Source organism: Hemitrygon akajei, chromosome 3, assembly GCF_048418815.1.
Source record: "Hemitrygon akajei chromosome 3, sHemAka1.3, whole genome shotgun sequence".
NCBI classification, from domain to species: Eukaryota; Metazoa; Chordata; class Chondrichthyes; order Myliobatiformes; family Dasyatidae; genus Hemitrygon; species Hemitrygon akajei.
The window spans coordinates 1,006,843-1,022,663 of NC_133126.1; the positions used below are offsets into that span (position 1 = coordinate 1,006,843).

The 15,821-nt window shown below is 38.6% G+C and overlaps 1 protein-coding gene across 9 annotated transcripts in view; it reads right to left on the reverse strand.

Annotated features, from left to right (window-relative positions):
• tmem63c (transmembrane protein 63C) overlaps nucleotides 1-15,821 on the reverse strand; it is a 616,893-nt gene that overhangs the window by 514,031 nt on the left and 87,041 nt on the right. For 7 of the 9 annotated variants that reach the window (XM_073039119.1, XM_073039117.1, XM_073039118.1 and 4 more), the window contains one exon: nucleotides 7,735-7,973. The exons of the other annotated variants lie outside the window; for them this stretch is intronic. In XM_073039119.1, coding sequence (XP_072895220.1) covers nucleotides 7,735-7,938 — 204 coding nt within the window. In that variant the 5' untranslated portion in view covers nucleotides 7,939-7,973. The remainder of the gene's footprint in view (nucleotides 1-7,734; nucleotides 7,974-15,821) is intronic. 9 annotated transcript variants of the gene reach the window in all.

A 15,821-nucleotide genomic window follows, 5' to 3' on the forward strand; every position in this document is an offset into this window, starting at 1 on the left:
TGGGGAGCATTTGATAGCTCTGCGTCTGTACTCGCTGGAATTTAGAAGAATGAGGGGATATCACGTTGAAATTATCAAATATTGGAAGGCCTGGATACAATAGATGTGGAGAGAATGTTTCATATAGTGGGTGAGTCTAGGACCAGCGGGCACGGCTTCAGAATTGAAGAATGCTCATTTGGAACGGAGATGAACAAAAAATTTCTTTATCCCGAGGATGGTGAATATGTGGAATTCTTTGCCACAGTGCAGGCCAAGTCATTGGACATATTTAAGGTGAAGGTTGACAGGTTCTTGAATAGTCAAATGGTCAAAATTACAGAAAGAAGGCAAAAGAATGGGGTTGAGAGGGAAATGGATCAGCTGTGATGAAGTGGCAGAGCAAATTTGCTGGGCCAAATGGCCTAATTCTGCTCCTAGGTCTTATTTATGGTGTTATGCCAGACTAACCACAAGTGATAAGACTTAGGAACAGAATTAGGCCATTTGGCCCATCGTGTCTGTTTCACCATTTCCTCATGGTTAATTTATTATCCTTCTCAATCCCATTCTTCAATCGTCTCCCCGTAATCTTTGACACTCTGTCTAATCAAGAACCTATGAACCTCTGACTTAAATATACCTAATAACCTGGCCTACACAGCCATACTATGGCAACTAATTCCACAGATTCACCACTCACTGGCTAAAGAAATTTCTCCTCAGCTCTGTTCTAAATGGATGGCTCTCTATTCTGAAGCTATGCCCTCTGGTCCTAGACTCCCCCACTTGGAGACATCCTCTCCACATCCACTCTGTCTAGGTCTTTCACATTAGTGAAAATGTAATTTCTGTTGGAAAATGACTTTGACATGATCAGCTGACCCAAACTATAATTTGGGTCACTGAGACACATGGGAGTCTTCATGAAGGATTCCCTAAAGGTTAATTTGCAGGTTGAATCAGCAGTGAGGAAGACAAATGCAACGTTACCATTCATTTTGAGGGGTCTAGAATATGAAAACAAGGATGTAATGTTGAGTTTTAAAAGGCACTGGTAAGGCTTCATGGAGGGGGAATCTCATGGAAACCTATTGAATATTGAAAAGCCTAGATAGAGGGGGACGTCACGTGACGACGTAGGAACGAGACGTGGAAATCCAGCTCTCCGTAAAAAAACCAGTAAAATAACATTTAAGTGAAGAAAAGTTAGTAAATACTTTCTAAAAATTACTTATAAACTACTCAGGATTGTCTTTAGATATGTCTCCTAAACAGAAACAGAAGAGAACTACTACTTTGAAGACAGCACGAGTTGGAAACGAAAAAGAGCCAACCACTATGACGGAGCCTCGTACTCAGGTTGGACCTCTTCTTGGCGAGGTACACTTCGCCTCCGGCAGTGCAGAACAGGAAACTGCGGCAACATCAACAGTCTCTAAGAAGAAGCAGCAGGAACTGCACATGCGTGAAGAAATGGGCATGCGCAAACAGGGGTAAACCAAACTACAAATCCCAGCTACGACTGAAAGTGAAAGTGAATCGGAGGTGGAGTTAGATTCTCTGGACAACACAGATGAAGATGAGGAGGAAAAAGAAGAAGGACAGCAGGAAGAGGTTGGAAGTGGAAGACTTCCTGGAGACATAAGTGTTGGAAGTGGTATAAGTGTTCCATAAGGGTTGGAAGTGTGGAGACTTCCTGGAGCCTTGGTGCAAATAATGCATGAATTAAAAGAATTAAAAGCATTAAAAGTAATAAAAACAGATATTAAAAATATCAAGATTATGTTTGATAAAGTTGTGAAAAAACAGGAGAAAATGGATAAGAAAGTTAAAAAGCTGGAAGAAATAACGGGAGACACCATTGACAGAGTGAACAAAATGGAAGATAATATCCTTGCCTGGACATCAGAAAGAAAACGGTTGTTGGAAAAAGTGGACGTGCTTGAAAATTTTAGTAGACGAAATAATATTAAGATTGTTGGTCTTAAAGAAGGTACAGAGGGAGAAGATCCAATAAAATTTTTTCAAAAATGAATCCTGGAAAATTTGGAAATGGAAGAGGGAAATCAGTTAATTGAAATCGAAAGAGCTCATAGAGCCTTAAGACCAAAACCTCAACACGATCAAAACCTGCGACCAATTTTGATAAAATGCTTATGATATCAAGATAAAGAAAGGATCCTGAAGGTGGCTGCCCAATGTGCCAGAAAGAGAAACGGGCCATTGATGACAGAAGGGGAAAGAGTTCTTTTCTATCCTGACATAAGTTATGACCTTTTGAAGAGAAAGAAGGAATTTAACCCAGTGAGAAAAGTCTTATGGGAAAAGGGTTATAAATTTATACTGTGCCACCCGGCAACACTGATAATTTTTTTGGATGACGAAAAAAGAACATTTTTTAATGATTATCGGAAAGCAGAGGAGTTTGCACAAGAACTCCCAAATATTAGCTAGACACAGCTAAGAATTTATGGAAGCGAAATGGATTAAAGATGAAGACTGAGATAGTGATGGATTTGATGGATATTTAAGGACAGAAGAATATACAAATATACTCTTAATTATATGATAGAGGGGGAGAAAGGTAAAAATTTGAGGAATATTAATCGGGAGTAGTGATATTATTTTTTTCTTCTCTTACATATACCTTTTTTTCATTACGGGGAGCTGGGGGAACTTCTGATCGATCACTACGGGATTCACATATGTAATCATGGCAATTACCATGACCCATACAACAGAGGGGGGGTAATGTTGTGGTTTTTTTCATTCACAACATTAGTAGGGGGGTATTTTGTTAACTTTTTCTTTACAATCTATCTTTTATTCTATCTTTCTTTCTTTGCCTGGATGATTGGGGGGGGAGACACATAGCAACATGGGAGAATTTTAGAAAGATTCCCCAAGGTACTACGAGAGCTGAAATATTATGTATTGTTATAGATTGGAGTAACCTTGCTAAAAATAATGACTAATTTACTGAACTTTTTAAGTTTTAATGTTAATGGGCTTAATGGACCAGTGAAAAGAAAAAGAATTTTAACATACATTAAGAAAATGAAAATAGATATAGCCTTTTTACAGGAAACACATTTAACAGAGATAGAACATCAGAAATTAAAGACAGATTGGGTCGGAAATGTTATTGCAGCTTCATTTAATTCAAAGGTGAGGGGAGTTGCAATTTTGGTTAATAAAACGTTACCAATTAAAATACAAAATGTATTAGTTGATTCTGCAGGGAGATATGTGATTATACATTGTCAAATCTTATCAGAATTATGGACTCTTATGAATATTTATGCACCAAATGAAAATGATGCAAAATTTATACAAGAGGCTTTTTTGAAGTTGGCTGATGCACATGATAAAATATTAATGGGGGAGACTTTAACTTTTGTCTAGACCCAGTTTTTGACAGGTCAACAAAGGTTGTTACAAAATCAAAAGTAGTAAAATTAACTTTATCATTGATGAAAGATTTAAATTTGATTGATATATGGAGAAGAATTAAGCCAAGAGAAAAAGATTATTCATTTTATTCAAATAGACATAAAACTTACTCAAGGATAGATTTTTTCCTATTATCAACGAATATTCAGGATAGAGTGAAAAATATGGAATATAAAGCAAGAATATTGTCAGATCATTCCCCCTTGATAATGACAATGATAATGATGGATAAGGAAGAACCAATTTACAGATGGAGATTTAATTCAATATTATTAAAACGTCAAGATTTTTGTGATTTTATGAAAAAACAGATTCAGTTTTTTTTAGATACAAACTCACATTCAGTTGATGATAAATTTGTATTATGGGAAGCGATGAAGGCATATTTGAGAGGCCAGATAATAAGTTATACTTCTAAAATTAAGAAGGAAATATGGTAGAAACAGATCAATTGGAAAAAGAGATAACAAAATTTGAAAAAGAATCTCAAAGATATACGACAGAAGATAAACGAAGACAACTTGTTAATAAGAAGCTACAATATAATACACTTCAGACATACCGAACAGAAAAAGCAATTATGAGAACTAAACAGAGATATTACGAACTAGGTGAAAGATCACACAAGGTTCTTGCTTGGCAGTTAAAAACAGACCAGGCTTCCAAAATGATAAATGCAATTAGAACAAGTGTAAATAAAATTACTTATAAACCTTTAGAAATTAATGAAACTTTTAAAAGTTTTTATTCTGAATTATATCAATCAGAATCACAAAATGATATTGTTGAGATAAAGGTTTTTATCACAAATAACTCTCCCAAAATTGAATTCGGAAGAACAGAAGGGATTAGATATGCCTTTTACATTAAAAGAGGTCGAAGAAGCTCTAGGATCACTTCAGAGTAATAAATCTCCAGGAGAAGATGGTTTTCCGCCTGAATTTTATAAAAAGTTTAAAGATTTATTAATTCCTCCTTTTATGGAGTTAATACATCAAGCGGAAAGAACACATAAACTTCCAGAATCTTTTTCAACAGCGATTTTAATAGTGTTGCCAAAAAAAGATAGAGATCTTTTAAAGTCAACATCATATACGCCTATTTCTTTGTTGAACACGGACTATAAAATAATAGCAAAGATTTTATCTAATAGATTATCTAAATACTTACCAAAATTAATACATATGGATCAAACAGGATTTATTAAAAACAGACATTTGGCAGATAATGTAACTCGGTTACTTAGCATAATTCATCTGGCGCAAAAGAGGGAGGAAATGAGCGTGGCAGTTGCTTTGGATGCAGAAAAAGCTTTTGATAGATTGGAATGGGATTTTTTATTTATATTGGGAAAATATGGATTAGGATTATCTTTTATAAATTGGATTAAAACCTTAAATACTAATCCCAAAGCTAGTGACAAACAACCAAATTTCAACATCATTTCAGTTAACAAGGTCAACTAGACAAGGGTGTCCATTATCACCTGCTTTATTTGTATTGGCGATAGAACCATTAGCTGAATTAATTAGAACTGACTCAGATATTATGGGTTTCAGAGTTAATCAGGAGGAATACAAGATTAACCTAGTTGCTGATGATGTTCTGATTTATCTAACAAACCCACTGTATTCGTTGCATAAATTATCTTCTAGATTGGAAGAATATAGGAAAATATCAGGGTATAAAATAAATTGGGATAAAAGTGAAATTTTACCCCTTACTAAAGGAGATTATAGTCGATGTCGATTAGTAACTCAATTTAGATGGCCGATAAATGGTATAAAGTATTTGGGTATAAGAGTTGATAACAATATAAAGAATTTATATAAATTAAATTATTTGCCATTATTGAAAAAAATTCAAGAAGATCTTGATAAATGGATGATGTTACCAATAACACTAGTAGGTAGGGTCAATGCTGTAAAAATGAATATATTCCCTAGATTACAGTATTTATTCCAAACACTACCAATACAACTACTGCAGAAGTTTTTTCAAGAGTTAAATAAATGTGTGAGGAAGTTCCTTTGGAAAGGTAAGATGTCAAGAATATCGTTGGAAAAATTGACATGGAACTTTGACCTAGGAGGGTTACAATTACCAAACTTTAAGAATTATTATAAAGCAAATCAACTTAGATTTATTGTATCTTTTGTTGATGAAGATAAACTGGCATGGATTAGAATAGAATTAGATAAAATAGGAGAAAATATACCAGAAGATTTTATACATAAATGGGAATCTAAATGGATATGGGAAAAGAAAGAATCTCTTATATTAAAACATTTGATTGATCTATGGAATAAGATAAATGTTGATGATGAGATAAAGAAATCTTTATTAGTAAAGAGACCTCTAATTCAGAATAGACTTATTCCTTTTACAATGGATAACCAACTCTTATATAGCTGATTTCAAAAAGGGATTAGATATATAGGAGACTGTTTTGAAGGAGGTATATTAATGTCATTTGATCAATTAAAGAATAAATATAAAATATCAAATAACACTCTTTTCTGCTATTTCCAATTAAGGGCTTATTTAAGAGATAAACTGGGTCAAACAATGTTAATGCCGAAACCTAATGAAATAGAAACTTTAATTCAAAAAGGAAAAATTAAACAATTTACTTCTTGTATGTATAATTTGATTCAAAAACAGACAATTAAACAAGGAATTCATAAATCAAGACAAAAATGGGAAACTGATTTGAATATTAAAATTGATGAAACAAGTTGGTCAAGATTATGGCTTGACAGTATGACAAATACAACAAATGTCCGACTTAGATTAGTACAATACAGTTTTTTACATCAATTATATGTTACACCACAAAAAATAAATAGATTCAACCCAAATTTATCAAGAAATTGGTACTTTTTTACACTCTACTTGGTCTTGTTTTAAAATTCAACCCTTTTGGATAAATTTAAGAGTTTTATTGGAACAAATCATTGGAACACAACTTCCACATAACCCAATATTATTTTTACTAGGTGTTATTGAAGGGATAAAACCGAAATCTAAATTGAACAAATATCAGAAAGAATTTATAAAAATTGCATTGGCAGTAGCCAAAAAGGCTATTGCAGTTACTTGGAAATCGGATTCATACTTAAGTATGGACCGTTGGAAGAATGAAATTTTTAGCTGCATTCCACTTGAAAAAATTACTTATAATTTAAGAAATAAATATGACATATTTCTGAAAATTTGGCGCCCTTATTTACAAAAGATAGGATTATATATATAGGTGCTCCGAAGATAAAGTTATTGGTTATCTGGGGAAAGAAATAAATATATATATTAAAGCTATTTTAAATTCCATGGAGCATGTGGGGATCTTCCAATATCCAGGCAGTCTCTCTTTTTTATTTCTTTTTTTTTCTCTTTTTTTTTAGATAGGGATATGTTGGGGGGAGGGGTTAAGGGGAAGGGGGAGAGCTGATATTATTCTATTCTACTCCATGTAACCTATTTGAAAATTCAATTAATTTTTTTTTTTAAAAGCCTAGATAGAGTGGATGTGGAGAGGATGTTTTCTGTTGCCTAGGACCAGAACACACAACCTCAGAGTGGAGAGGTATCCATTTAGAACAAAGATAAGGAGGAATTTCTTTAGCTAAAAGGTGATGAATCTGTGTGATTCGATGCTACAAGCGGCTGTGGAAGCCAGGTCATTGGGTATATTTAAGGCAGAGGCTGATAGATTCTTGATTTGTAAAGGTGTGAAAGATTACGGGGAGAAAGCAGGAGAATGGAATTAAGAGGGAAATGGAAAAGCCATGATCAAATGGAAGAGCAGACCCAATGGGACGAATGGCTTAATTCTGCTCCTATGTCTTATGGTCTTATAATGAGAACACTACACTTCAATAAGGCACATCAGACAAGTTATGAGGAGGTAGATGGTCCATTTCCCAATGAGCTGGACTTCCAGTGATAACAGGTACAATCAGTTCAAATGTGCAAGCCACATTTTATTCATCAATAATACTTGAAGACAGGCACAAGTTCTACATTATTGTAATTAAAATCAAAAACTATTGGAAAACTTAGCAAATGAGGTAAAATCTGCAGTGTAGAAAATAGAATTAATATTCTGCAGGACTGACAAAAGATCAATGACCTGAAATATTAATTCTGATTTTACTCCACAGATGTTGCTAACCTGCACAGCATTGTCAGAATTCTCTGTCTTAACTTTGTATTAATATCTACATTATTTAGTTTTGTAACCTATTCTATCAGAACACCTGGATCAGATCAAACCAGAATAAATTAGTAAATGCATACCAGCCAGAGGATGAAATTAATGGCAAGTACAGTGGGAACGCCTCCAAATGGCAGCCCCTGAAGGACAGTGCTATGGGATCGCGCACTGTAGCAATGTTCCACTGTTTCATTGGTCAGCGAGTCGAGGAAGCTGAGGAAACCCAGGTTATGTTCAGGTTTGCTGCTTAGAGCTTGTGGGGAAAGCTGGAGTGTAGAGCCGTCCATCTAAAGTCCACTGCCAACGTCACAAGCTGGTGTACCTGTGCAGACAAATGTTTTATACGGAGGTCAATATGGATCATGGGTATGTCTGAGCAGCTAAACCAGTACAGAGTCATAGAAACTCCACACCATGGTTTTCTACAGCTACTTTGGGAAGTGTCCTGTTGCTGTACTTTTCTATCTTCTATGTTCTAGATGTCAATATGGAACATGAGTGAATCCAGGTACCCAGACCAGTAGAAAATCACAGAAATGTACAATATAGAATCCCAGTGCTTCCATCCTGAACACGATGTCCATCCATACTATCTATGGGGAAGTCTACATTATAATGAGAGAGATGTTGAATACCTTAAAATGTATGAAGGTACACACATCTCTAAGGCTTGACTAGGTATATCTAACAACATTGTGGAGGGCTAGAGAAGAAATTGTGGGATCCCCGACTGAAAGACTTGCATCATCATTAGCCATGGGTGAAGTGTTAGAAGATCAGAGGGCTGTGAATGTTATGCCTTTTATTTAAGAAAATGGCAAAGAAGAACCTTGGAATTATAGCTTAGTAAGTCTAACATCTATGATAGGTAAGTTAATGGAGAGTATTCTGAGGGATAAAACATACATAAATCAGGAAAAACCTTGGTTGATTAGGGGAATTCAGTATGGCTCTGTGCACAGGAGATCATATCTTACAAATTTGATGCAAGAGGAACTCAGCAGGTCTATAGAGAGGTATAACTGATTGATGCTTTGGGCTGAGACCCTTCATCAGGACTGGAAAGGAAAGGGAATGAAGCAGAATAAGAAGGTGGTGGGGTGCAGTATGAAGGTCCACATAGCTCCCCTGTAAAAAGAGCTAAGAGTACCAAGTTCCTGGAGTGCATATCACAGGTGACCTCACTTGGTCTCTTAATATCACCACCCTGAACAAGAAGGCACAGCAGCGTCTTCACAAGCAATGCTCCCCTCCTCCCCCCCCCCCCCCCCCACCATCTTAACTGCATTTTATAGGTGCACCATTGAGGGCATCCTGACAAGTTGCACCTCCATTTGGTATGGGAGCAGCTGTGCATCAGACTGGAAGTCTCCACAAAGGATCGTGCGAACGGCCGAGAGGATCATAGGCATCTCCCTCCCATCCACTGGGGACATTTTATCAGGAGTGCAGCATACGCAGGCCCTTAGCATTATTAAGGATCCCACCCATCTACCTAGCATCCTCTTTGACTTTCTAACATCAGCAGGAGACTCCGGTACGTATAAACAAAAAAAAAGTCTGGACAGGAAACAGTTTCTTCTTTTAGGCCATTAGGCTTCTACACTCGCCACTGCATCACATTCAAAGTATTACTGGTTGATCTGTTCTATACCTTACAACATTTAATTTATGCATTTTAGTTTGTTATTTATGTGTGATTCATCAGATTTTATCCTTACTTTCATAAGTTGTAACAAAACACACTGAAGGATGTAACAAAGCTCATTGATGAAGGTAGAACAATGGATGTAGTGTTTATGGATTTCAGTAAGGCATTTGATAAGGTTCCCCATGCAAGTCTCCTTCAGAAAGAATGGAGGCATGGGATCCAAGTAGACCTTGTTTTATGGATCCAGAATTAGCTTATTCAAAAAGGCAAAGGTTCTTATTCTGCATGAAGGTCGGTGACCAGTGGTGTTCCGTAGAGATCTGTTCTGGGACCCCTCCTCTTTGTGATTTTTATAAATGACCTGGATGAAGAAGTAGAAGGGTGGGTTAGTAAGTTTGCTGATGACACAAAGGTTGGGGGTGTTGTGGATAGTCTGGAGGGTTGTCAGAGGTTACAGTGGGACTTTGGTAGGATGTAGAACTGGGCTGACAAGTGGCAGATGGACTTCAACCCAGGTAAGTGTGAAGTGGTTTGCTTTGGTAGGTCCAATTTGAAGACAGAATATAATATAAATGGTAAAACTCTTGGAGGCGTGGAGGATCTGAGAGATCTTGGGGTCCGTGTCAATAGGACATTCAAAGCTGCTGCGCAAGTTGACAATATTGTTAAGAAGGCATATGCTGTACCAGCATGAACTGTGGGATTGAGTTCAAGAGCTGTGAGGTAATGTTACAGATACATAAGACCTTGGTCAGCCCTGACTTGAAGTACTGTGTTCAGTTTTGGTTACCTCACTACAGGAAGGATGTGGATACTATAGAGAGAGAGTGCAAAGGAGATTTACAAGGATATTGCCTGGATTGGAGGGCATACCATATGAGAATAGGTTGAGTAAATTTGGCCTTTTTTTCTTTGAGTGACGGAGGATGAGAAGCAACCTGATATTGGTGTATAAGATGATGAGGGACATTGATCAGGTAGATAGCCAGAGGCATTTTCCCAGGGCTGAATGGCTAACACAAGGTGGCATAGTTTTAAGGTACCTGGAAATAGGTACTGAGCGGATGTCAGGGGTAATGTTTCACACAGAGAGTGATGGGTGTGTGGAATGCACTGCCAGCGGCAGTGATGGAAGCAGATATAGTAGGGTATTTTAAGAGCCTATTTTAAGTACATGGAGCTTAGAAAAATAGAGGGCTATGTGCTAGGGAAATTCTAGGCAGTCTCTAGAGTAGGTTACATGGTCAGCACAACATTGTGGGGCGAATGGCCTGTAATGCGCTGTAAATTTCTATGTTCTATGTTATTGTGTATTACGTCTAGTACTGTGCTGACACCCTAGTTTGGAGAAAGATTGTCTCGATGTATATACAATACTTAAATGACAATAAACATGACTTGATTTAACTTGACTCACAAGCTGGTAGATGACAAGTGAAGCCAGGTGAGGGGGATGGTGGGTGGGTGGGTGGGAAAGGGGAGATGAAATGAGAAGCTGGGAAGAGATAGCTGGAAAAGATAAAGGGCTGAGGAAGAAGAAATCTGATAAAAAAGGAGAGTGGACCATGGGAGAAAGGGAAGGAGGAGAGGCATCAGTAGGAGGTGATGGGAAGGGGAGAACGGGGGGTAAAAATTAATGTTCATGCCATCAGGTTGGAGGCTACCCAGACCAAATATGAGGGTTTGCTCCTCCAAACTGTCAGTGGCCCCTTTGAGGCAGTAGAGAAAGCCATGGACCAACTTGTTGAAATGAGAATAGGAAGTTAGCCACCAGGAAATTCCACCTGCTGTAGCGGATAAAGTGAAGGTGTATGATGAAACGGTCTTCCCAATCTATATTGAGTCTCACTGATGCAGAGAAGGCCACACCAGGAGCACCAAACACAGTCAATAATCCCTACAGTTTTACAGGTGAAATGCTGCCTCAACTGGAAGCGCTGTTTGGGACCCTAAACAGTGATGAGAGAGGGGTTAAAACTTAAATCAGATCTTTAGTACAAGAATCAAGATATTACGTTAAAGTTGTATAAGTTGTGGGTGAGGATGGATTTGCAGTATTGTGTGCAGTTCTGGTCATCTACCTACTGAAAAGATATCTATAAGCTTGAAAGAATGCAGAGAAAGTTACAAGCATACTGTCAGATCTTGAGGACCTGAGTTACTGGGAGATATTGGATCTGTTAGGACTTTATTCCCTAGAGCACAGGAGAATGAGGGGACACTTTTTAGAGGTACAGAAATTGTATAGAGGTATACAAGATTTTGTAGGAGTACAGATAGGGTGAATACATGCAGGCTTTTCACTCCACAGGTTGAGTACTATTAAAACTTAAGATCATAGGTTTATCATAAAAGGTGAAATATTTAAGGGAAACCTGAGGGGAAATTTCTTCAATCAGAGGGCAGTGCAAGTGTGGAACAAGCTGCCAGCAGAAGTGGTAGATTGGGGGTCAATGGTAACATTTAAGAGAAATTTAGGTAAGGACAGAAATGGAACGGATGTGGTCTGGGTGCAGGTAGATGGGACTAAACAGAATATCAGGTCAGCATGTTCCAGTGCTGTAGTACTCTGTAACTCTATGACTATAACAATATGAAGATTTGTGTTGTGGATAGTGTGGACTGCCAAAAGATGCACAATATGTAGGCCAGTTGTAGGTGTGGGTGGAGAAATGGTAGACGGAGTTTAACCTCGCCAAATGTGAAATATTGCACTTTGCCAGGTTAAATGCAAAGGGACAGTACACTGTAATGGCAGGACCTTTCACTGTGTTGATATACACAGGGATCTTGAGGCCCAAGTCTATAACTTAAAATGGCTACATAGGCCAATAGAGTGGTTAAGAAGGCACATGACATGCTTGCCTTCATTAGTTGAGGAAATAAGTTCAAAAATTGGGAAGTTATGTTGCAGCCTTACAAAACTGTAGTTAGGTTGCATCTGGAATATTTCATACAGTTCGGGTCACTCCATTATAGGAAGAATGTGGAGACTATGGAGAAGGTGCAGAAAGGGTTTACCAAGATGATCCCTGGGTTAGTGGAGATGCATGATAAAATACACCATAGTCAGCATGGTTTCCTCAAGGGAAAATCTTGCCTGACAAATCTGTTGGAATCCATTGAAGAAAAAACAAGCAGGATAGACAAAGAAGAATTGGTTGATGTTGCGTACATGGATATTTGGAGGGCATCTGACGAGGTTGCTACACATGAGTCTGCTTAACAAGCTATGAGCCCATGGTATTACAGGAAAGATTCTAGCTTGGATAAAGCAATGGTTAATTGGCAGGATGCAAAGAGTGAAAATAAAAGAAGCCTTGCTTGGTTGTCTGCCAGTGACAAGTGGTGTTCCACAGGGGTTTGTGTTGGGACCAATTCTTTTTACGTTACATGTCAATGTTTTGGATGATGGAATTGATGACTTTGTTGCAAAGTTGCAGACAGTACTCAGATAGGTGGAGGGGCAGGTAGTTTTGAGGAAAAAGGCTACAGAAGGACAGACAGATTAGCAGAATGGGCAAAGAAAGGGCAGATAGAATACAGTGTTGGAAAGTGTATGGTCATGCACTTTGGTAGAGGAAATTAAAGGGTTGAACATTTTCTAAATAGAGAGAAAATACAAAAAAACTGAACTGCAAAAGGACTTGGGAGTCCTATTGCAGGATTCCCTAAAGGTTAATTTGCAAGTTGAGTCTGTGGTGAGGAAGGCAAATACAATGTTTACATTTGTTTCAAGAGGACTAGAATATAAAAGCAAGAATATAATGTTGAGATTTTATAAAACACTGGTGTGACCTCACTTGGAGTATAGTGAACAGTTTTGAGCCTCTTATCTTACAAAGGATATGCTGAAACTGGAGAGGGTTCAAAGGAGGTTCACGAAAATGATTCCAGGATTGAATGGCTTGTCATATGAAGAGTGTCTGATGACTCTCAGCCTGTATTCACTTGAACTCAGAAGAATAAGGGGTGACCTCATTGAAACCTATCAAATGGTGAAAGACATTGACAGAGTGGATATGGAGAGGATGTTTCCTACGGTGCGATAGTCCAAGACCAGAGACACAGCCTCAGGAAAGAGGAGTGTCCTTTTAGAATAGAGATGAGGAGGAATTTCTTTAGCCAGAGAATGGTGAATCTGTGGAATTCTATGCCACGGGCAGTGTGGAGGCCAAGACTTTACGTATATTTAACGCAGAGGTTCATAGATTTTTGATTGGTAAGGCATCAAGGGATATTGGGAGAAGGCAGGAGAGGAAAATTGGATCAGGCATTATGAAATGGCAGAGCGGACTCGATGGGCCAAATGGCCTAATTCTGCCTCCATATCGTATGGTCTTATAGACAATAGACAATAGGTGCAGAAGTAGACCATTCGGCCCTTCGAGCCTGCACCGCCATTCTGAGATCATGGCTGATCATCTACTATCAATACCCGGTTCCTGCCTTGTCCCCATATCCCTTGATTCCCCTATCCATAAGATACCTATCTAGCTCCTTCTTGAAAGCATTCAGAGAATTGGCCTCCACTGCCTTCCGTGGCAGTGCATTCCAGACCCTCACAACTCTCTGGGAGAAGAAGTTTTTCCTTAACTCTGTCCTAAATGACCTACCCCTTATTCTTAAACCATGCCCTCTGGTACTGGACTCTCCCAGCATCTGGAACATATTTCCTGCCTCTATCTTGTCCAATCCCTTAATAATCTTATATGTTGCAATCAGATCCCCTCTCAATCTCCTTAATTCCAGCATGTACAAGCCCAGTCTCTCTAACCTCTCTGCGTAAGACAGTCCGGACATCCCAAGAATTAACCTTGTGAAACTACGCTGCACTTCCTCTACAGCCAGGATGTCCTTCCTTAACCCTGGAGACCAAAACTGTACACAATACTCCAGGTGTGGTCTCACCAGGGCCCTGTACAAATGCAAAAGGATTTCCTTGCTCTTGTACTCAATTCCCTTTGTAATAAAGGCCAACATTTCATTAGCCTTCTTCACTGCCTGCTGCACTTGCTCATTCACCTTCAGTGACTGATGAACAAGGACTCCTAGATCTCTTTGTATTTCTCCCTTACCTAACTCTACACCGTTCAGATAATAATCTGTCTTCCTGTTCTTACTCCCAAAGTGGATAACCTCACACTTATTCACATTAAACGTCATCTGCCAAGTATCTGCCCACTCACCCAGCCTATCCAAGTCACCCTGAATTCTCCTAACATCCTCATCACATGTCACACTGCCACCCAGTTTAGTATCATCAGCAAACTTGCTGATGTTATTCTCAATGCCTTCATCTAAATCGTTGATGTAAATCGTAACAGCTGTAGTCCCAATACTGAGCCCTGTGGCACCCCACTAGTCACCACCTGCCATTCCGAGAAACACCCATTCACCGTTACCCTTTGCTTTCTATCTGCCAACCAGTTTTCTATCCATGTCAATATCTTCCCCCCAATGCCATGAGCTCTGATTTTACCCACCAATCTCCTATGTGGGACCTTATCAAATGTCTTCTGAAAATCAACGTACACTACATCCACTGGATCTCCCTTGTCTAACTTCCTGGTTACATCCTCGAAAAACTCCAATAGATTAGTCAAGCATGATTTGCCCTTGGTAAATCCATGCTGGCTCGGCCCAATCCTATCACTGCTATCTAGATATGCCACTATTTCATCTTTAATAATGGACTCTAGCATCTTCCCCACTACTGATGTTAGGCTGACAGGACGACAGTTCTCTGTTTTCTCCGTCCCTCCTTTCTTAAGAAGTGGGATAACACTAGCCATTCTCCAATCCTCAGGAACTGATCCTGAATCTAAGGAACATTGGAAAATGATTACCAATGCATCCGCAATTTCTAGAGCCACCTCCTTTAGTACCCTAGGATGCAGACCATCTGGACCTGGGGATTTGTTAGCCTTCAGTCCCATCAGTCTACTCATCACCGTTTCCTTCCTGATGTCTTTATTATTAGGAGAGGTTGGACATATCTGGTTGTTTTCTCTGAAATGGTGGGGGCTGAGGGGAGATCTGATAACACATGTATTTGAGTGAAAAGGGGTAATTTCAATGGCAATGTGCAGGGTAAGTTTTTACTAACACAGAGCGATGGAATGCATTGCCAAGGTAGTGGTGGAAACAAATATGATAGCAATGTTTAAGAGGCTCTTAGATAAGCGAATGAATGTGCATAAAACAGAGCGATATGGACATTGTGCACGCAGAAGGGATTAGTTTAGATGGGCATTTAATTACGTTTAATGTTCAGCACAAAAATGTGGGTCAAAGGAATTTTCCTGAGCTGTACTGTTCCATGTTGTAGATCTCCTCTCAGCCTCCAACATGCCAAAGAAAACAACCCAAGTTTCTCCAACTTCTCCTTATAACTCCAAACCTAACGCTAGAAGTTTTACACTTACCGGCACCTTAAAAGGATTGAGCAGAGCAACATTGGTAACAGATCATTGTGGATAGCAGGGCTTTGCGGATAATGGGACAGTGTGGACAATG